Source organism: Solanum stenotomum, chromosome 12 (genome assembly GCF_019186545.1).
Source record: "Solanum stenotomum isolate F172 chromosome 12, ASM1918654v1, whole genome shotgun sequence".
NCBI classification, from domain to species: Eukaryota; Viridiplantae; Streptophyta; class Magnoliopsida; order Solanales; family Solanaceae; genus Solanum; species Solanum stenotomum.
In genome coordinates this window covers 26,474,351-26,496,664 of record NC_064293.1, presented here as the reverse complement: position 1 = coordinate 26,496,664, position 22,314 = coordinate 26,474,351, and the positions used below count along the sequence as shown (strand labels likewise).

Here is a 22,314-nt window from a genome sequence, read left to right as displayed (position 1 = left end):
GAAAAAAGGAAGAGGAAGAGTGTAAAATGCACTTACATTTGTTTTTATACTTATAATCTTAAAGTGATTGAGGAAAAAGATGAAGCCTCTTCTCTAGGCTCTCTGAGAATAATTAACATGTGGAAACAGTATCATAATTTCATCATGTAAAAGGTCACCAAGGTAATAGAATAAAGTGTAGAGAGTCTGTGAAAGAGAAATAAGTGAAACAAAGGGTAATAGTAGTGTTGCTAGCTTCAAAAGAGATGGCAGAAACTAAAGGGCCATAGCTTCCTCTTCTAGGGACAGCTGTTGTTCCTTTCCCAGCATACTGAAAGCGCACTTCTAGAATGCCATCTTCTACAGATGCATTGAGTTTTCTTGTCAAAGCTTTATCAACTCCTCGAGCAGTAGTTCTAATGTCAAAATCTTTGAGCTTCCTTTCACCCTGCATCCAGTTATATTGTTAGCGAACTGCCCCTAAACCTTGACTCAATACTCAGATTTATATTTAATTGACCTGAATATAGACATCAAACATCCGTTTTCCGAGACTCTGGAAAGATCGGTTATCTCTTATAACAATCTCTGCAAAGTGCAGTGTCACAGTGTAGTTTCCATTTGCTAAACAACGTCCATAGTAAGTTAGAGATAAAGCTGAGAGCCGAGCTGTCGTGTATAGTTCAGAATTGCGTCCCTTAATGGAAGATGCGTTAGCTGCCTTGTACTCGTTCGATGTTATGGGAACATACCAGAAGTCCCCGGTGTTGCTGGATCCCCAGCTCTCTTTCCAGTAAACAAACTTTGCAGCACCTGTGGAATTTTCATCTGCTTCGTAAGTCGTGTCCCCTATTGTCACACTCTCTCCACCACAATTTATGTGCACTGAATACCAATCTGTATATAATTAAAACAATTATCCAACATTGCCTTTATGTAACATGACACAGTAAGAAACAAAATTGTCAAGCGCTCTTTCTCCTTTATCAACATGAATTTGATGTACTGTATATTTAAAAGAAGCAGTAGAGTATATAAGAACAAAATCTTAGATAGAGAGAAAATGAATCATTGTCTTGTAGAAAGATAAACTTACTCTTTGAACAAGTATTACTTAACAAGCATTTCCCAAGTTCTCTGTATCAAGTTGGAAAGAGGGTCAGAAGGCATGAACCAGTTGATAATTCTCTAAAGAGAAAAACTATGCATCAAGTGTCTTATAAGACAAGTTAAATAACTTACGACTTTTTTGTTGAGTTATAGCTTTTGAACAAGTTTCTGATAAGAAGAAGGAAATGTAGCTTAGAGATAACGACAGATGGTGTCCCAATAACAAAAATGAGTGGGAAGAAGACCAAGGTTCAAGGATCATACAGGGTTTCCCAACAAGTAGTTGGCACAGAGCTTTCGTTGAAGTTGTTGTAAGATAGATCTATGAAACTTCAAATGGTGCATAGCAAAATCAACAAGTGTGTTGCACAAAAAGAAATTCTTTTAGGGATACTATATGTATGAAAAATTGGCATTTATGGGATATATGTCCTTAGAATCTTAAGTTCTTGAGATGAAGAGAATCTAGCATTCTCATGGCATGAGTAGGTTATAAGCAAAACCATGCTAATCCAAAGTAATAAACTTACTATTCGGAATTTCTATTTTCGATCCAATCCTGAATTGGTCCAGTAAGTCTATTGCTTGTCAGGTACCTTGCGAAGCAAAATCTTTATTTCAACAGATATCAATTTTAACAAAAAACATCAAAATAAATGAATCAAGCTCTAAATAACCTATATAATGTCAGAAACTCAAATTTCTATGCATTAAATGTGTTTGAAGACTCGGCTGATTGGCATCCAAATCTCATGTATTAATTTTATCATATGTATTTCAATGAAGGAGAAGAAGTTGGGTTTGTTGAGAATTTACGGCCGGCACATAGTCAGGCAAGCTAAAAGAAGAATTTAAGAGTATGATAAATTTGTCACTTACAAGGTCTTCAGTTTGTCCAGGCGCTCCAGATCCGGGATCGCTCCTTCAAGCCTGTTGAAGCTTAGATCTCTGCCCAAAAAGAAAACCATATTCAAACCAGAAAAAATACTATACCAACTTGAGACCTATAGCATGGAGAATATTTTAAAGATTATGTAATGAAAGAATTTCGGCTAGGCTGAAATTCCCCTTCTCTTGTTTCCTAGTCTAAACACTGAGCAGAATTCGTGACAATAATCAAGAAGGCCGCATACATAATTCGGTTAAAACAGCAGTGTATGGAAGGGAGAAAGTAAAGGATATCAAAAAAGAAAGAAACAAATCAGAGTGAAGGCAAACTTACAGAATTTTCAATTGAGGCATATTAGCTATGTAAGAAGGAATCTTCCCTGATAAATTGCAGCTCCTCAACATCCTGCAGCCACAAATTAGTTTCAGGAAAGAGAACACTTTCAACAACTATGGAACCATTAATGTATAAAACCAAATTCAAGAGAAGTACTTACAATTTAGTTAGGCCTGTCATGTTCTCTAGTGGCGGAAATTTTGACGCACTTCCAGTCAAGTCACTAATTCTTCTGTAAAGACATCATATTAATATAAAATCCCAGCCAAATAAAAGGGGACACCATAATAAGCAACTAAAGAAAGTATGCAACCTAGAAAACAACTCACAATTCCTTCATTTCAGTCAAGACAGAAATGCTTGGTGGTACAGGTCCTTCAAAACCCGAAGCTAGAATCTCTCTGTTAACCAAGCATGAAGTCTGATTTAATTTAAATATAAGTAGAAAATACTAGCTTTTACACATCAAATCGTGTGAAAATGCTCACAATGCCGTAAGGTTTTTCAAACTCTCAAAGCTTGGAAATATTCCAGTGAAGTTGTTACCGCTCAGCCTACTGCATTGATGCCAAAAGGGAAAGAAGGAGACTTCAGACAAACAGGAATACAATAGGACCTAGAGGGCATTATATCGAGAGTATATTCAGTAGTACTTACAGTTCTGTTAATTTTATGAGTTTATTGACTTCCTCGGGCAACTTACCTGTGAGATTATTATAACTGAGAATGCTGCACAAAGCAAAAGGCAACTAATTGGTCAAGATATTCTAAAACCATTCATTTTTCATCTAAAGGAGGCTAGTTAGGAAGGCCTTACAGGGTCTGCAGATTAACCATGTTTCCGAGTTCTTTTGGAATAGTTCCATCAAACATGTTATTTTCCAAACTCCTGAAAGTTTCGCAGTCCATCTCAATAAATGTTAAAAAAAAGACTACTTATCCTCATGAATGTGGTGAAATCCAAGAGAACATACATATAAAGTAGTGTAGTCATGTTTCCCAAGTATTTAGGAATCGGCCCAGAGAGTCGATTCACCATAACAGACCTGAAAACCATGAATTATTGGATAGTTTAAATTAAAGGGACCTTTTGTATGTAATGTCTAAAGTATAAAGTGCAGCTCACATATATTCCAGTTTGATAGATGCCCATTCAGGGGGAATAGTACCACTCAAATAGTTGCGCGAGACATCACTGAAGGACAGATGTTGAACAATATATATCTCAGGCAAAGGATAATCAAAATGATTATTTGGTAATAAAAAAAAAAAAGCAAAACTCCTAAGAGTTTGAAAATATAGATCCAAGTCAGTTAAACAGAACATTTTCGTGAGATAAGGTAACTTGATCAGGGAGGGAGGGAGAACACCTGCAAGATCTTGTCCTTTGAGTAATCTGTTAACATTATAACAAGAGTTAACATTATAATTTGAAATCCTGTTGCTTTACATTATCCAAATATGAAAGCAAAGGTTGTTTATTTTCAGATCCCCGTGTGGTAATTAAACTGGTTCCAGATAAATAAACAAAGTTTTGACATAGAGGAAGAAATATATATGGGGTGTCATGTAAATAAAGTTCATTTCATTTGGAATTTTTTCTGTTTTACCTTGGAGGATTATTATATAGTGTTTAGGGGTATAGTATAAAAGCAGGAGCCTATGCTACTCATAGCAGGCGTTCCTGATATTTCTTTTTGCATTATTAGATGTCGATAAATATGTATAATATTTGGTTAAAGTTTGGAGTAAGATTTTTTTATTTTTTTTCATTTTTACCCTCCCTAGAACTCTCACCTTTTTTTTTGCTCCTGGCTCGAACTCACAACCATAGAATTGGAGATGGAGAGTGCTTTCCATCCCTGTTGTCAGAATAAGAGTTGGAATTCATCTTTTGGTGGAAATATCTATTTTTTTGGAAAGAAAGCATTTTCCTAATACCAAAAACATTAAGAAGAACAGGAAGAAGCTCACATGATTTGTACATGACAGAAACCATCAGGGGTAGAGCAATTACAGGTTACATTGTTGACATACGTCATGTATTGTCAATTTTTGGTGTAGTCCAATTTGTGTTGCCATTACAAGGATTCAAATCAAAATCCCAGTCCTTTTTACCCAACTGCTCCGCTATTTCTATAAGAGCATTCTCTGCAAAACCATAAAAGTTGTATACAACAACTCATAAAAATGTTTTTTTTCTGTAAAGATTCAAACTTTATATGCGAAGAATGAGAAAGATTACTTTCTTGTCGAGGAAGAAGATGACTGTAATTTTGTGCTTCAATGGTTTGTGCTACAAAGCAGAGGACTAAGATAAGCAGAAAAGAAAAAATACTGAAATCATGTAATTCTGACATTTTTTTTAATGCTCAAACATGCAAAAGTTTGATTATTTTTTATAGAGGAACGTGATAAATATTGTCTTCCCCCTAATTATTTGTCCACTTTTGAATGGACCCATCTATTAAGAAAATAATGATTGACTTTACTATTTTACTCTATTAATTATGAAGTACCTGAATTAAAAATTTAAGATTTTCAAAAAGTTCTACTTTTTTCAAAGTAATTAATTGAGAATATAAAAGGTAATTTTTTTTTTATCTTTTCTTGATTTTTCAAAATTGACAAGTAATTAGGGATAACTCAAAAAGAAAAAGTGGACAAGTAATTAAGGACAAATTATATTAGAACTACATGTCGACAAAATAGTCCAATGTCTCCCTAATCTATTACCAAATTTCCAATTAAGCCACTCAAATATTTTAGTGGTCTAAAATTTATTAAACAGTCCATGTGTCAATTTCAATTGGAGATTATACAATTAATTCAACTTTTTCAAAATGAAATTATTCTTGATATCACAAAATCACCATATACATTTCATGATTTCTTCAAGCTTTTTCCAAAGTTCTTTAATGGTAATCTCTAAAATTGTCTTCAGGAGTACCAAATCAATTTGTAGCTATTGATTTATACTTAGTTAATCATTTGCTAATCATTTTTCACAACAATCATCTAAATCACAATAAATTTTCAATTTTTGAAGCTAGAAATGGAGTTCAAGTGTGAAGTGTCATCATGTCCATTTTTGGGTCGTGACAAAGGGTAGCTTCGCCCATGATAAGACAAGATATGATGAAATTTCAGGTTATCAAGGACATGACCTTAGATAGGGGGGTGTACATGGAGGACACGTATTAGGATAGAAGTTAGAAGGTTAGTAGGTAATGTAATGTTGTCTTACCTAGGGTCGTTGGGGTTTGCCATGGTGCTAGGTATATTATTGTAGTTCTTTTTTTTCATTTTTTTTTATCATTGTTTATTATTGTTTTCAATATTTAATCTATCCTAGCATGTTGTTCATTGTGTTTCAATTATCACATTATATAATTAATGTTTTTGTCTCCTTTCTGGTAGACTTTGCATTGTTTTATTTCTTGTTACTTGCTATATTTTCTTCACTGGCTCATTCTTCTTTATACTTGAACTAGTGAAACTATCCGCGCTTCGCGCGATTTTATATATATATATATATATAAATTGATAGTTTCTTATTTTTAAATGTAGTATGTAATATTTATATAGGGATAAGGGTCTGAAAAATATCCTAACTTTGGTCGGATTTGCTGTTGCGATACTAAACTTTCATGAGGACCTATTACCTCCCTAGACTATTTAATACCGTATTTTAAATATATATATTTACTCACGTGGACATAAAAAATAATGTAAAATTATAAATAGTAATGTGTCCACGTGGTCACATATATACCTTTAAAATACACTATTAAATAGTTCAGGGGGTAAAAAATACGGTATTAAATAGTCTAGGGAGGTAATAGGACCTTATGAAAGTTTAGTATTGCAACAACAAATTCTACCAAAATTGGGGTATTTTTCAGACCCTTATCCCTATTTATATACATTCATATTAGGCAATGAAGATAATATAGATATTTGTTTTCGTCATGAATATAATATATAGTTTTTTTCATTTTTCTTCATATGTACAATATTATTAGTTAAACAAAAACGGATATATAAGTGGTAAGGTAAACGGAATATAAGAGGTTAATTTTGAAACAATAATCTATTGTATTGAATTGAAGATATATTTTCTTTTTAAATTTTCTCTATCTTTTGTAGACTACAATCTTCTATGTAGACGATTATTTCTTTTTTGAAACAAAAGTTTTTGAATAACATTATCAATCGGTGTAACAAAACTACTATTACAAGTTAAAAGTAAGAAAATTTCTAGCAAAAATAATTTCTATATATGCTTCAAAAAGTTTTCTTCTATGCCTTTCTTTACAAGTAGATCCATCATCATGTTCCACTCCTTAAAACTGTGCCAAAGCCCTCGTCATATGCTACTGATTAATTTACACAAAAAATATATGTACGATTGTTGATATGATACTACAATATGTATGATATTTATAATATTTTTATTTCAATTACACCAATTCAAAAATAATTATATGAAAAGAGAAGAAAGAAATATATACTATACAATACATTTGCAAAAAAATAAATAATGAGTGTACTAACAATCAAAATTCGTGATTACTTGAAATCTAACAAATATTATAATCAAACTCAACTATGTAATTGTTAAATTAGATTAACTTTTCGATCAACCATACAAAAATAATGCATTTAAAATATTACTACTACTATCAAAATTACCTCAATATCATTGTCATGAAGATTTTCTTTATCGATCATGTATATATACTTGCTTGGAGAAGTATAATGAATACGTAAAATACACATTCAATTATGAAAGAATAACTAACTACATAAAAGTGAAAAGATAGACTTGAGATGAAATATTTATTATCTTCATATATTTCTTTTGTGTTACAAGTTATAAAGTACAACTCAAAAGTGATGAAGAAAAGAAACACTAACTTTGGGAGTATTCATGAACAAAACATGAGTTTATATAGGAAAAAATAGGGGAATACAATAAGACATTACAAATTAAAGTTTGAGGGTTATGAACATAAAAATTATGAGAGTTATGGATATTATTAAGAGTAAAATCAATGTAGTAACTTATAGACAATGAATTAATATGATTGTTTAAAAAAATTAATGAAACCTCATAAATAAGATAGGTTATAGTTAATTTTTAAACTAAAAAATAAGAAAAAAATAGAGAAAATGTCAAAAAAAAGATTTTTAAAAAATAACAATGGTGACCTTAGAGAGGTGCCACATCACCTTCTCTACATTTGGCTTTATATTATATATAGATTTGTTGTACTTGAGTCAAGGATCTTTCAGAAATAGTTGTTCTACCTTCACGAGGTAATGTTAAGATTTGCGTACATTTTACCCTCCCCAAATTTCATTGGGTATGCTATTGTTATCAAAATTAAACGATCCTTAATGTATGAAACAATGTTATCATTTTAGTCCTTCATATATATACCATGTAATTAATCAACATATACAGTTCTTAATGTATGAAAAATGGTCATTTTAGTCTTCCATTTATACTATGTAATCAAAATAGTCCCTAATGTATTTTTTAAAAATCATTTTAGTCCTAAACCTTAAAGGTAATCGTGAAAGTAACAAATATGTTATGCTTAATACCAATAATTAAGGGCACGTTTGACCATGTGAGATGAAATCATATGCGATGAAGTTGAAGTTTTTGTTTGGAAATGCAATTTTGATTTTTTAAGTTCTATTTTTTGCTCATAAACATGAAACCTCATAAGTTGTGAAAATTATCAAAGGCATAATACATAAATTGGACCCTTAACTTGGCTTCAAATTATAACTTTGACCTTTAACTTTGTGAGTGTACAAATAGGCACTTTAACTATCCAAAACTTAAATAAAAAACACTCGGATCCTACCTGGCAAAATGCGTGAAATAAACTCAAATTAGGCGCGTCAGATGTAAAAATCGAGGGGCCCAACAGTAAAAAATGCATTGAAAGGACAATTAAACCCTCTTTATATTTTTTTCAACAATTTTCCCCTCCTTTTGCATTATTTGTTGTTCACTGCAAAATGCAAGTGACATTTAATAAAAAAAAATTGTTATTGCTAAAAAAAATTATAATGAAGTTTGTTTTTGGCAAGATGGGTGAGTATACACTTGTAAAAGTCGAATGCAATTTAAGTTCGAAGGTTCTCGATCAATGAATCCGATCCACACTTAAGGGACTCCTTACATTTTGATTAGGTATCAGATTGCTACTCAAATTTGACAAAAATCTCTAAAAAAATTCATTCAGACAATTTATCAAACACTTTAAGTGCACCATTTTACTTAATAATTTTTAGCACTGTATGTTCATTTTTTTGCCTCCAAAAATTCATAATTGTAATTTGCTATTCACTATGACAATCACAATACACAAAACACCCTTTTTCTTCCATTAAGTATTTGACAACTTAAAGCACAAATACACTTTAACTAAAGAAAAGGAGAAGTTCATTGATTCTCATGTCTTCCCATATTTATGGGCTGCTCTGAAATAATTTTGCAACAAAAACAATAGTAAAAAAATGCTGAAATGCTCATGTCTTCCCATATTTATGGGCTGCTCTGAAATAATTTTGCAACAAAAACAATAGTAAAAAAATGCTGAAATGACAACTCTACCCCTCGAATTCCGGTCAATCTCCGGCAACTCAAAACCCCCGTTCATTTTCTTCCTACCTCCAACCCAACCGTTCTCCTTCTTCCTCACACCGGAGCACAACCCATGAAGCGAACTAGCTTCGAGCTCGCTAAACCCACCAAATACCCGACCCCAAACCCATCAGATCCGCCATCTCCGACGAGAATCATCACGAAACAACACTGTTGCAACCAGCAGCTCGAACCAGACACAAAACAGCCCCCAAACCCCATGAAAACAGACCCAATGAGCTCCAAGCTAGCAAAACCATTAGGAGGAATTAATTTTGATTCTTGTATATAAATTAAAATTAATTTTGATTTTTTTTAGTTCTAAAATGACGTGTAAAATATTTAAATAGTTGGCAGCCATTGAGTGGCTCACTAATACACGTGGGAGCGTTTGCATTTCACACTCTTTGGCTCCGAAAATCGTGTGTTTATTTATTTAAAGGTAGGATAGTTAAAGTGCCTATTTGTGCATTATGAAAGTTGGAGGTCAAAGTTAAAATTTGAAGTCAAGTTTAGGGGCCAATATATGTATTATGCCATTATCAAAATTACCCCAATTTTCTAATACAATCTTACTGAATAAGTAAAACTTTATAACAAAAGTATAATACACTACCACAAAGTTATTCTAAAACAAAAACACAACATTTATTGATTGAACTTTAGTTCAACAAAAAAGTCAAATTGAACATGTGTTACGGTTTCTTTAATAAAATTGAACATGGTTAATATCATTAGTAACTATATCATCATATTCATATTTCGTGAATATGTCATCACTTCTCTAGTATTCTCGCAAAAATTATTTAGATATAAAATCATGGATTTTTTTACATAAAATATAAATTTATGGGTCATTTTTTGTATTTGAAAAATGTAAAATCATGATACGAAATTCTCTTCTTTTTTTTTAAAAAAAATTAAACTGCCCGAAAAGGGCCATTTATTAATAAACAAAATGGAACAAAATTCTAAGCCCAAAAATGGCCAAGACCCAAATTACAAATTGGAAACTACAAAATTAAAATTGGCAAGAGCAGCTGAAGGGTTCAAAAGCTCCATTTATAGATCCATCGGGAATCCTTAGCAACAAATACGCCGGCAGCTTGGTTTCCTCCACACCATCGCATCCTTTCAACCACCATTCTCTACAAACAACACCATGTTCGGCTTGTAATCACTTATACGTCAAAAATTCTCACTGACGTTATGATTCTACACCAATGAAGACTTCTTCAACATGATTGTGGTAGATCTATGCTGGCTCAACAGGGATGTGGCTCTGTATCTCTACATCAAAAGAAATGGACCCTCAAATGAAGGTAAAGTTGCCTTTGACCCTATTCAAAGTGAAAGATTTGAAGCTCCATTTACTTTACTTTTCAAACTATTAGTTTATCCTCTCAACAGATTGAACTCCTAAGGAGTTGATACCACTGTTTTGAAAAAATAACCTTCCAGTTGAAAAACAAAGTATCTAGCATTTACTGAAGCATCACATATGTATTTTTTAAACTTTCGATCATTATCAGCTTTGTGTTCCGTAACCTGTATTTTGTACTCTTTTAATTCTCAGATTTGGTATATTGTACCTTTCCATTTGAATAATTGTTTGTGCTTGAAGAGGAGTTTCCTGTAAATTTGAGAATTGTCTTCTGTGTGTACCTGCAAAATCAACAGCATGGTTAGCAAAGAAATCCGCCAGATTGTTCCCTTCCCGATAGGTATGCACCACCTCCACTTCTATATCCATCATCAATCTCCTTATGTATCCAACATCCAACGATATCAACCAGGGGACCTCCCAAATTCCATTTAGGACTTTCTGTGCCATTAAAGAATCTGTTTCAATAATCAAGGGTACTAAATCGTGTGCCATACAATATTCTATACCCATTCTAATGGCCTTAATTTCTACTTCAATAACAGTAACCTTCTCCATCACTCTTGATTCAGCATATATCATATTTCCTTCTTCATTCCTTATGCAAAAAGCTATCGATCCTGTCTCACGTTTTACTGACCCATCAGTGTTACACTTGAATTTACCCCTCGGAGGGTGTAACCATCTAACAATTTTTGTCTGAATCAGAGGTGTATAATCTTCTAAAAACTTCACAATCAGTGGTGTTGACACCCAATTTTGACCCTCCACAATATAAATTAATCATTTCGAGCTTCTTCAATTTCAAATGATTTAAAATAATTAGTTTTATAAAATTTCCAAAAAAAAATAAAATATATATATATATATAATAGTTTGCAAGATTTTTAAATAGTTTTATCACTTTTCATAATTTTTAGATGATATATACGTTTTGCATAATTATGTATATAGTTAGTATATTTTATGATTATTCAAAAATCGTCTCAAAAAAAAAGATTTTATATTTTAAATATTAGGGATGGTTATAATTTTGAATTAATGAGTTTTATGAAATTCAAAATACTTTCAAGATATTCTGAAGTAATTTTATCATTTTTAATAATAAATATGTATATTTTTGCAATCAAGTTATTTTATAAATATTTGGAAAAATCATCACAAAAGATTTTACATTTTTAGTTAAACATTTTATTAGTTTACCTTAAGTTAAAGTTATAATTTTGAGTTAATTAGTTTTGTAATTGAATTAGTTAGTTTATGGTTAAATTAATCATTTTATTTCATTAAGATTAAAGAGCTCATAAATTAATTATATTAATTCATCTCATTGAAATTTTAGCCAATTCACTACGTAACATCAATTTTTTGGGCCAATTTCGTAATACACTTGGCTATGTTTTATTGCAAACATACCCATTTTCTAATCTCAATTTAAACCCATCAAAAGACCATATTTGGGCCAGCCATCCAAAATTTCCAGCAGCCCAATAACCTTTCAGCAGCAGCAACCCAGCCCACCAAATAACTTCCCTTTGTATTGGAACTCCCAGCCCACCAGAAAAAAACACCAAACCGACCCAATTCCCCTGACCCGGCCCCATCCCTTTTTCCCTTCAATTTCAACGTTAGCAAAATCATTCTCCAGCAAACAATACCTACAGTAGCACCAAAACGACCCCACTGCCCATACCGTCTTCTTCACGCAGAAATCCAGACGCAACCCAGAAAAATCCATCCAAATCCGGAAATCTCGTCACCCATAACCCTAGCAACCTAATCCATCACCTTCACGTCTCCTTTTCCCCCTTTCGCGGAGTCTCAGAGCAGAGAAAGACTCCCATGCCTTTTACTGTTGGTCTCGGAAAGGAGCAACGAAAATTTCAAATTTTTCTTTCAAAAATCCAACGGATTTCCCCCTAAATCGACCTTAATTTCTTGGCTATATATATTATTCACTGTAAAGGGGCGGGGGACAGAGGTTGAAGTTCAATTTTTTAGGCAATAGTCATTTTACACTTGAGAAATTTCAAAATGATTTCCTAATTCTGAGTTCCAAGAAAAGCTTTGATCAAAGGTTGGTTCGAATTTCTTGTCTGTTGCTCGAGTCTAAATCGGTGCAAGAAGTCGTCGCTCTCAAACTCGTTGTCATCCAGTTCTCTGCCCCATAAAAGGTAATACTCGTTTTTTATTCACACCTCTTTTATGCCTAATGTGAGGACGATTTACCTTTGATCGCTGTGTAGTGTTTAAATGTTGGTATCTTGGGAGTGTTGTGGCTTACTGTTGGTTGCAAAACTTTGATATAAGCTTGTTTGTTGATTTAACTGTTCTTTTGATTTGTTTTGTTCGAAGCTTTACTAATTCCGTATGGCATTGAGTCGGTTTCGTTCTATTTTCTTCTTGTTATTCTAACTATTATAAATCATATGAGTTGCTTTTAAGACTAAGTTCCATAATCCGCCTGATGGTTGCTGCACCTCTAAATCTCTTATTTAAAAATGTTGGTTACGTATCCTTTGTTATCGAGTAATTCGAGTTAACTTGAATCAATAAATAGGTCATTTCCAAGCCTCTGGAGCATTTTTTTTCTTTCTTGTGCTAAACTCGCCTTATTAAAATGTTCTATTATTACTAGTCGGTTTCTCAGTTGTATGTCCTCATCATCTTCACTCATAAATTATGCAAAAAAAATTGGATTTTGTTATCCGTACACAAGTTGGTTTGAATGTATCTTCCTTCCTTTCTTCACATTGCTGCCTAGAATGACTTGTTTACGTCTTCATTTGGGTCCTCTTTTAGTCACTTACCTCTTGTAGTTTGAATTTATAAAATACCCACTAGTAGTTTGTTGTTTCCTTCCGAATCATTATGTGTTGTTTTACATCTTGTTATGTGCGAGTTTGCAGATTTGTTGTATAATAAGAGGGAGATGTGTTTACTATTGTTGTTCTGTTTTGCTCTTAACTGCCTTTCGACTAAGGACCAGCTATCTTCAAGATGCCCGTAGGTTGTTTGCCATTTTTGCTTAACCGTATAAGAGCATAAAGTGTATCTTTTCCATACTACTCGGAGTTCACTGTTGGTTAGGAAGAAAATGATTCTTATTTTTGATTATTTTGTGTTATGTCGAATTAGCGCTTGTTCATTTTGGCCTAATTTCTTAAGTTCCAGCCTTCCCTTATCATATATGTTCTGATTCGTATTTAGTGATATTGATTCTAGAATTGGCGGGTATGTTCTGATCTGTTTGCTCATGTTGGTCATTGTGGTAGAACACTTGCTCTTTAAATGTCTACTGTTGGTTTTTTTTTATACATTATTGTCATTGGTTTTTGTTTGCTTTATGTTAAAAAAATAAAATAAAATAATAATAATAATGAAGTGTTGGTCTAATTTAAGTCTTAATATGAGTAGCCTGCAGGATAAGTAGAACATCACTGATTGTTAACTCCATTACATCTCTTCTCTTCTCTTACTCATTGTGAAATGTCTAGTTTGCCTTGTTATAAATTAAAGTCAGGTCTTATCATTTTTTTTACTAAAGATAGTTACTCTTGTGAATAAGTTAAGTGTGAATGCTAATCTTATCACTCTTTCTTTGCATGTGAAACCCGCTTTGAGTCTATTTTTGGACTCTCATCCCCTATTCTCGCATCTCCTTGTTGGGCCAAAGGCCCAAATTTACCTCTTATCGAGTCAGCCAAAGCAATAGAACGGAAATATAAGGCTGGAAATCCAGATTGCAGGTGTCCGAAAGTCCGAAAAGGGGTTGTATACAAGATGTATACAGCTATATACATCGATATACAAGTCAAAAACGTAGGAATACAGGGCTGGAGTAAAATACATGTATTCGGAAGCAAGAGATACATGAAAAGAGCCTATACACACGCTGATATACACTGATATACATCAGCTGTATACCAAAAACGGGATTGGTTTAAAGGCCGAAATTTCAGCGAAATTGGCCCAAAGGAGGCCCAAATTCATTTCCTCCTTACTCTTTAATTATTTAATTAGGATTATTTATTGTTCGTTGTTTAACTCTAACTTTGTAACTTCTAATTAACTTAATTAGATTCCCCAAAAGATAGGTTATTTACTTTGTGTTGGTTAACTTTTAATATCTATTTTTATTTTATTAATCAAATATGTTGATCAAATTATACTTTCTAATTAAGTTAAACCTTTTATTCTTAAGATATATGTTTTAATGCCTCTTCACCTATTCATATTATACTCATTCTAAAATTATTATTTTTAGTTAAAATATTTTTCTTAAATAAACTTTAAAAAAAAAAATGTTAGTCAAAACTTTTCCAATTAGAATAAAAAATATATATAAAATATATACTTAGTCGTTTTCTCAAAAAGGATAGTCAATTAATAAAAAAATTATTTTCATTCCTTAACTTATTAAATTGGTTTAAATTATTATTTCAAAGTGAAAAAAAATAAATTCTAATTAATCTTATTTTATTAATATTCTAATCACTTGTATTTCTAGTCAATTGTTCCATTTTGAGTCATTTCTCTAAAAAATCAAAATAAAAATGTGTCATTTATTCAATTATTTTCTCAAAGTTAACCAAATAGTGTAAATTATTATATATTTTTTATGTTAAATTATTTTTTCTAAAAATAGTCAAATACATTTTAGTCAAGTCGCAGGTCAACCGCATGTTAGCGGACACTTCGAATGCTTAAACCCTTCTCGAAGTGTAAATTGAACCCCGAACCTTCTTTGGTATTTTCAGATGATTTTTTCTGTTTAAATCTTTGAAAATTATAAGTTTTCTTAGTTTCTTTAAAAAATTAAGTGGCGACTCTTTTCTAAGTATTTTTTCTCAAATTGTTTTATACTTAGAACATTTCCAAAAGTGATTTTTCTAGAAATAGCCAAATTACGACACAACAAGTGGCCAACTCTTTGGGATGTCCTTTAACCACAGATATCTATACTTAGTAAACAAGTATAAATTTCTGTGAATTTCCAATACCATTATATGCTTAGACATACTACCCCCATGTTTAATCACATTCCTCCTCTTCCAGATTTGCCATATAATAAAAGCAGGTACTGCTTTAAAAATTGGATTTAATTTGCTAGCACAATCAGCCTTCCACCACTCCTCCAAAACTTGTTTGATCTGTACTACCTGGAAATGTAATCCTGCTACTTCACTAAACAATCTCCAAGTATGATAAGAATCAGGACATTCAATAAATAGATGTGCAAAAGTTTCTTGACTATTGTTGTTACAGCAACAACACTTTAAATCATCAGTAATGCCTCTTCTGATTAGCACCTCCCCAATAGGAATTCTTTTAAACCACATCCTCCATAGTAGGAAGGACACCTTAAAAGGTATCCCTTTCACCCATATATTTGATATATTCTCAATAGGCTCTTTCGTGTATCTACATAAGTTCCATGCTGTCCTCACCTTAAATTGTCCAGCTCCACTAGGCATCCACCAAGGTTTATCTCTACCTTGTGTAAGTTCTATGTTTCCCAGAACACTGTTAATGTGATTGCATGTTTCCTCATCAAAATTATCATGTAATAATGTCTGATCCCATCCATCCTCATTAAATAACTGGCTAACAGATTCCACTTGACCATGATCATGATTCAGATTCATATGATAATGCAAAGCCCCCAATTGTGTCCAGTTGTCAAACCATACACTAGCATGTCCTTCTTTGGGTTCCCACCATATTTCCTGATCAAAAAAATCCCTTGCCAATAGCATATTTTTCCATACTTGAGATCCTCCTTTCCATTCTACTGTTTGTGGCCTATGCCTCTTGCAATACTTGTTCCACATATAGTTAGACCATAGTGTATTAGTAGTCCTAAATTTCCACCACAACTTGGCAAATAAAGCCTTAGAGATATCAAACAGTGACCTAAACCCCAACCCTCCTTCTTCCTTTGGTACACAAATATCCTTCCATGCAATCCAGTGAGTGACTCTTCCCACTTCTTTGAAATTCCACAAAAATTTAGCAAAAATTCTATGAATATCATATATTACACATTTGGGAGGGTTGATGACAGATAAGAGGTATATAGGAATGCTCTGTAGCACACTTTGGATTAGAATAACTTTACCCCCAAAAGACAAAAGCTTTCCTTTCCACATTTGTAGATTGTTTTGGATCTTTTTTATCAGCATTGAAAAATGAACCTTTTGCTTCTTGACATGACCAATAGGGCAACCCAAATACAACAGTGGAAATAAACCTCTTGAAAAACCAGTGATATCCTCTACCACCTGTTTAGATGTTTGTGCTGCTTTGCTGTACATATAATATGGACTCTTCTCCTTATTGATCAATTGTCCTGATTGCTCTTCATATTTCTTTAAAACTTCCATTATAAGTTGTAGAGATTTTCTGTCTGCTGCAGCAAAAATAATTGTATCATCTGCATAGGACAGATGATTCAATTTATCACTCCATTTAGGTAATCCATAGCTTTTATACTCGTAATTATCAAACAATTGATTCAGAGCTCTAGATAACACCTCTGCCGATAATATAAAAAGAGCAGGAGATAAAGGATCTCCTTGCTTAACTCCTCTGGTGGAATGGAAAAACCCATGAGCCTGCCCATTAATTAGTACTGAATACCAATTATTAGCAATAAGTCTCCAAACCATGTCTAGAATCTTAGCATCAAAGCCCATCTTCTCCAATACCCTGATTAAGAATCTCCACTCTACTCTATCGTAAGCCTTAGCCATGTCCAACTTTATAACCACATTATCTGGCTTGCCCCTTAGCCTTATATCAGTAATCACCTCCTGGGCCAGCAATATATTTTCAGATATATTCCTTCCTTTAACAAATCCTGATTGATTTTGTGAAATCAATTTTGGCAAATATCTTTCAATTCTATCATGAACAAGTCTAGAGATGATTTTGTTTAAGAAGTTACTCAAACTTATTGGTCTAAGATCGGAAAAGGATTGAATAATATCCTTTTTAGGTATTAGAACCAGATTAGTGTGAATAATAGATTTAGGTAAAGAATGACCCTGGAAAAAGGCATTAACAATCCTGACAATATCAGGACCCACAATTTCCCAACATGTTTGATAAAAACATCCAGTAAAACCATCAGGGCCACAGGCACTATCAGCATTCAATTCAAAAACAATCTTTTTAATCTCTACTTCATCCGGTATTGCTTTAATAAAATCATTATCTTCTTGAGAGATCTGAGGTTGGATACATTGTAGTAACGATATTTCCTCATCGGTAACTCCACCGGCAAATTGCTTTTCAAAAAAAAAACTCCTTCTTTTGTGATATCAACATCAAATTCTGTCCATGTCCCATCTGATTTTAAAATTTTCTTCAGTGCTAGCCTTCTTCTTTTTCCCCTAACAAGAGCATGAAAAAACTTTGTATTCATATCTCCCTCTTCAAACCATTGTATACTAGCCTTCTGTCTCCAAAACTCCTCCTCGTAATGAAGATAAAGTCTTAATTCAGCATGCGCTTTTTGCAAAATAGATCTGTTAACAGGAGAAGGATCTTCCTGAAACAAGCTTTCTTTAATCTTCACAATCTCTTCTCTAATAGTTAGCTGCTTAAAAATATCACCAAACTTATCTCTACTCCATTTAGACAATGCCGCCTTGGTTCTTTTCTGTTTCTGCTTCAATTGAATGAAAATGTTTACAGAATTATCAGACTTATCAGCTATCCAATTCTGTTGAACTATCTCTTTGAAGTCTTCACTTTCAGTCCAAAACTTCAGAAATTTGAAAGGCTTAGCAATAGGAATATTGTCCACCCCACAAGTAAGGAGTAAAGGGGCATGATCAGATCCTGTTCTAGCTAAGTGTTGTAGTCCAGAATTACCATACAATTCAAGAAATAGTTGGTTAATCACAACCCTATCTAATCTCTTGAAAATACATTCTTCATCTACTCTACCATTCCACCAAGTAAAAGGATTTCCAGAGAAATAAACATCTGATAAATCACATGAATTAAGACACCAGGCAAAATCCTTATATTCCTGTGGATAAACAGGTAGACCACCAATCTTTTCTTCATCCCCTAGGATCACATTGAAATCACCACTTACCATCCAAGGCATTGTAAGATTCTGACTTATTGAGAAAAGCTCTTCCCAAAGGCTTAATCTTTCAATGCTAGAGCATTTAGCATAGACCACAGTAGCTAAGATCTGATTACCATCTTCTAATGTGAGATGTAGAGTCAACTGTTGGTCAGAGTCTTCCACCACCCCCACTTGAATATGGTTATTAACAAACACCCAAATCTTTCCATTTGTATTATAGTTAACATATTGCATTCCTAGTCTTCTTTTATACCTTTGAATCTGCCTAGTACTTTGAAATGGTTCCATCAATGCAATCATTAAAAAATTGTGATGTCTATGTAGCATTTGTACCCTATGGAAGGCCTGTTGTGTTCTCACAGACCTAATATTCCAAAATAATACTTTAAAACTCATTTAGAGGTTGATTTTACTCCCCTCCTAGTCTGAACTCCTGTAGGCACTGCAATACTTGTCTCTCCTTTGCCCTTGCCTTTTCTCCCTCTTGAGTACACCTTTGGTGATAGCCCAGCCTCTTTACAGATGTTGTGCATATTTGTGTCATTTTCTTCTTCTTCATTATCCTCTACACCTATACTCTTTTCTGATAGTATAATTTCTTTTGCTATGATTGCAGGGTCCTTGTTCAGGCATTTATGTGAAATCAATTCATGTAGCCTGTCCATTGGAGCAGATTTTCCAGCAATAGCAGATGCTAATGTTGATTCAACTTTGTTATTTTCTAACTCCAGCGGCTCCTGGTGGTCTTGAATGTTCTTTGTTACTTCACCATCTGATACACCAGCTATTTGTAAAGGTTCATGATATTCAGCACTTGCCAACTCGCTCATCAGTATCAGTTCCATCTCAGATTTTTGTGCAGCTGCAGGTATTATAACCAGTGATTGACTATCTTCATTCTCTTCTCTACCATGTGTTGTAGATGTATCTTTCATCTCAACTTGGTTCTTCAACTCTTCATCATCAGATTCATGTGGTTCCTTTCTACATGTATCACCCATTTTGTCAACTTTACCCCTGCACATGTGACCCTGTTGAGCCTCAGCCATATCTCCCAAGAGCCCTTCTACATTACCATTATTTCCCTCTGCTGCTACTTCAGGTATTGGCTCATTGTTACTATCGCAATTCCTTTGATCTGTATTCATGACCTACTGCATTCTTGTGCCTATTGAATTATCTGATTGATTTTCTTCTGACCTTGTAGGAACACTAATCACCCCTTCTTTAACATTGTTATTTGTACCCTGGTGATTGTCTTTACCTTTTTTGATGTAATTTGGAATATTTTCTTTTTGTACAAAAGCTCTTTCTATCCATTCTTTTGTGGAAATTGTGTGCTGCTTATCGTCTGTGTTCTGATCTGCACTGATTGTAATATTCGTACGTATCTCCTCATCTCGGACCTTATCCTTTAAAACTGCAAAAGAATTGTCTTTACAGACACCCTCTTCCCTTGCCTGTTGTTCATTCTCTTTATGGCTGGGAGGTATTTTATTAGTAGGCTGCCATTTCTTATATTGCTTGCCCACCCTTATTACTGGATGCACATTTTCATCATTTTTCTCTTTTTCTCCTTGAACCTCTTCATACATTGTTTTTCTAAGTTCTGGATGGAGCACCCTACATTCACTTTCTGCATGTCCTTGTAATTTACACTGCTTACAATACTTTGGTACCATGACATATTGAATACGAATTTTCTCCACCCTAGATGACTTGGTCTTTTCATTCACAACTTCCAGTTCTATAAATTCGGGGAAGTCTGCCAACAAATCCACTTGCACCTTAACCCTCGCACAACTAGGTCGAGTCTTATTTATTGTTGCCATGTCTAATTGTAGAGGTTTCCCTACAGCTGAGGCTAATGAAAATATGAATTCCTTAACAAAGTAGGTTGGTTTTAAATCCGGAAAGGAAATCCATGCCATCGCTTGCGTTGTTTCCTCCTCAATATTAAATGTAGCATCATAAATCAAAGGCCTCATCATATAAGAATATCCATCCTTTGATTGTATGTAATAATTAGGTTTAGACATCATATTGATAAAATCATCCTGCCTATTGAACCGTATTAATATGTGCCTATTCCGTAACAAACCAATCTTGCATTCCCCTTTTACATTACATTGTTTTGGGATCTGTATGCGAAGTTCTTCAATTTCCGGCCATCCATACGAAAATTTCCCAATTACAGCATATTGGAGATTCTCAATAATATTCATTCTATCCACCTCTTCTTCCGTCCAAACCACCCTTGGAACTCCTTCAATGTAACTGAGACTTTTAATCGGGATTGGTTTTACAGTTGTTGAATTATCAGATAAGCCTTTATGTTCTTTAAAGAGATCAACATATTGATGTAAAGCTGGTAAAACCGCCTTATCAGAGATCTCGTTAGGCAAACCTATAGAATTGTTAGGCAACAAATTTTTAAGATTAATTGCATGCGTGTGAGATTTAGGATGTTGTAGCAAAGGGAAAGAATTATCAGAAAGAGTAAAACATGCCGGACCAGCGCTAGAAGACGGCTGGCCGGCGGCCATATTGGCCATTCCGGTGTATTAATCAGAAAAAGCTAGGGTTTTGCATGAGAGAGAGTTACCAATGATTGCGGTGAGTTTTTATAAGAGAGTAAATCATCACTGATACGAAATTCTCAAATCAAGTTTTTCAGAGAATTTAAGATTTCATCTCATGATTTCAAATTGCATGTCCCAAACTCTAATTTCATCTTATGATTTCAAATCGTGAGATAAAATCACATAATCAAACGCTACTTAAGTATATTTTTGCTTTTGAAATCACAACCATTTGTGTCTCTAGCTTGCTGCAAGAACAAAAGTTAATGTTTATTATAAGTTTTTAAACATTAATTAAATATTTTTAAGAATTATGATAGTAAAACATACAGCAGTTATGAATAACATTTAAGAGTAGAAGTTATAAGTAAGACAAAGAGATATGAATTGTAAATAATTTAAATGATATTAGAAAATTATTTTTATATCTTTGCAAGCATAATAAAAATAAAACTTTTCATGATAATTTTTTTGATTGATTATGCTTCATAACAAAAGAAGCGATTTTGTTTTACTAATACCGCTTTCGAATGCTGCTTGATTATCTATGTCGGTTGTGTTAATCAAGATTTGTATTTTAGTTCGGCCATAATACGAAATTTTCTGATTGGAAATTCAGTGGACTAGAAAAGTCGACAACCGACAAGATTTGCTTTATGTCTTGAAAAATTATTACAATAATAATAATTAAAAAGGGTAGAGAAAAAATAAATAAATTGACTAGTATTATTATTATTAGTTGAGAAATAAACCCTATTAGCTTAAGATCATAAAATAGACATCAGTGGACTTGAGACTTAGACTAAGGGTGTACAAAACCGAACCGAAAACCGAATCAAACTGCAAATCAAGTCAACCCGAAAAAAATCCGACTAGTGGTTTGGTTTTGAAAAAAAAAAACCCGACTATATTTGGGTTGGTTTGGTTTTAACTAAAAAAAACCAACCCGAGACCAAACCAACCCGACATTATATATATAATTTTAAAATTTTATTTTATACATAAAAATATTTACTTTGATATAATTTTTAAATATTTCTTATACTATTTCATAGTTTTTATCTTTTAATATATTATTTCAAGTTTGAAACTTAGAATTATGAATGAGCCAATAAAGATTATAGTCCACAAATGTTGGTAATTATAATAAAGCTTAAATCAAAATCAAATTAATACTAATGCAAAAAGAAAATCAATTCAACACTAAGAATGACAATAATATTCAATATTTGTTCTTTAGTTTTACATTGATTTAGACAA

At 33.0% G+C, this 22,314-nt stretch overlaps 1 protein-coding gene across 1 annotated transcript in view; it reads right to left on the bottom strand.

Moving 5' to 3' along the window:
- Nucleotides 1-4,485, bottom strand: part of LOC125848515 (probable LRR receptor-like serine/threonine-protein kinase At1g07650) — a 30,934-nt gene extending 26,449 nt beyond the window's left edge. The window contains exons 1-16 of the mRNA XM_049528399.1: nucleotides 4,289-4,485; nucleotides 3,639-3,710; nucleotides 3,441-3,509; nucleotides 3,289-3,360; nucleotides 3,132-3,203; nucleotides 2,972-3,043; nucleotides 2,803-2,871; nucleotides 2,644-2,715; nucleotides 2,475-2,546; nucleotides 2,312-2,383; nucleotides 1,969-2,037; nucleotides 1,620-1,685; nucleotides 1,354-1,419; nucleotides 1,222-1,257; nucleotides 1,076-1,116; nucleotides 500-876 (exon numbers count right to left, since the gene is read on the bottom strand). Of these exons, the coding sequence (XP_049384356.1) occupies nucleotides 500-876; nucleotides 1,076-1,116; nucleotides 1,222-1,257; nucleotides 1,354-1,419; nucleotides 1,620-1,685; nucleotides 1,969-2,037; nucleotides 2,312-2,383; nucleotides 2,475-2,546; nucleotides 2,644-2,715; nucleotides 2,803-2,871; nucleotides 2,972-3,043; nucleotides 3,132-3,203; nucleotides 3,289-3,360; nucleotides 3,441-3,509; nucleotides 3,639-3,710; nucleotides 4,289-4,356 (1,365 nt within the window). The 5' untranslated portion in view covers nucleotides 4,357-4,485. The remainder of the gene's footprint in view (nucleotides 1-499; nucleotides 877-1,075; nucleotides 1,117-1,221; nucleotides 1,258-1,353; nucleotides 1,420-1,619; nucleotides 1,686-1,968; nucleotides 2,038-2,311; nucleotides 2,384-2,474; nucleotides 2,547-2,643; nucleotides 2,716-2,802; nucleotides 2,872-2,971; nucleotides 3,044-3,131; nucleotides 3,204-3,288; nucleotides 3,361-3,440; nucleotides 3,510-3,638; nucleotides 3,711-4,288) is intronic.
- Nucleotides 4,486-22,314: the final 17,829 nt, after the last annotated feature.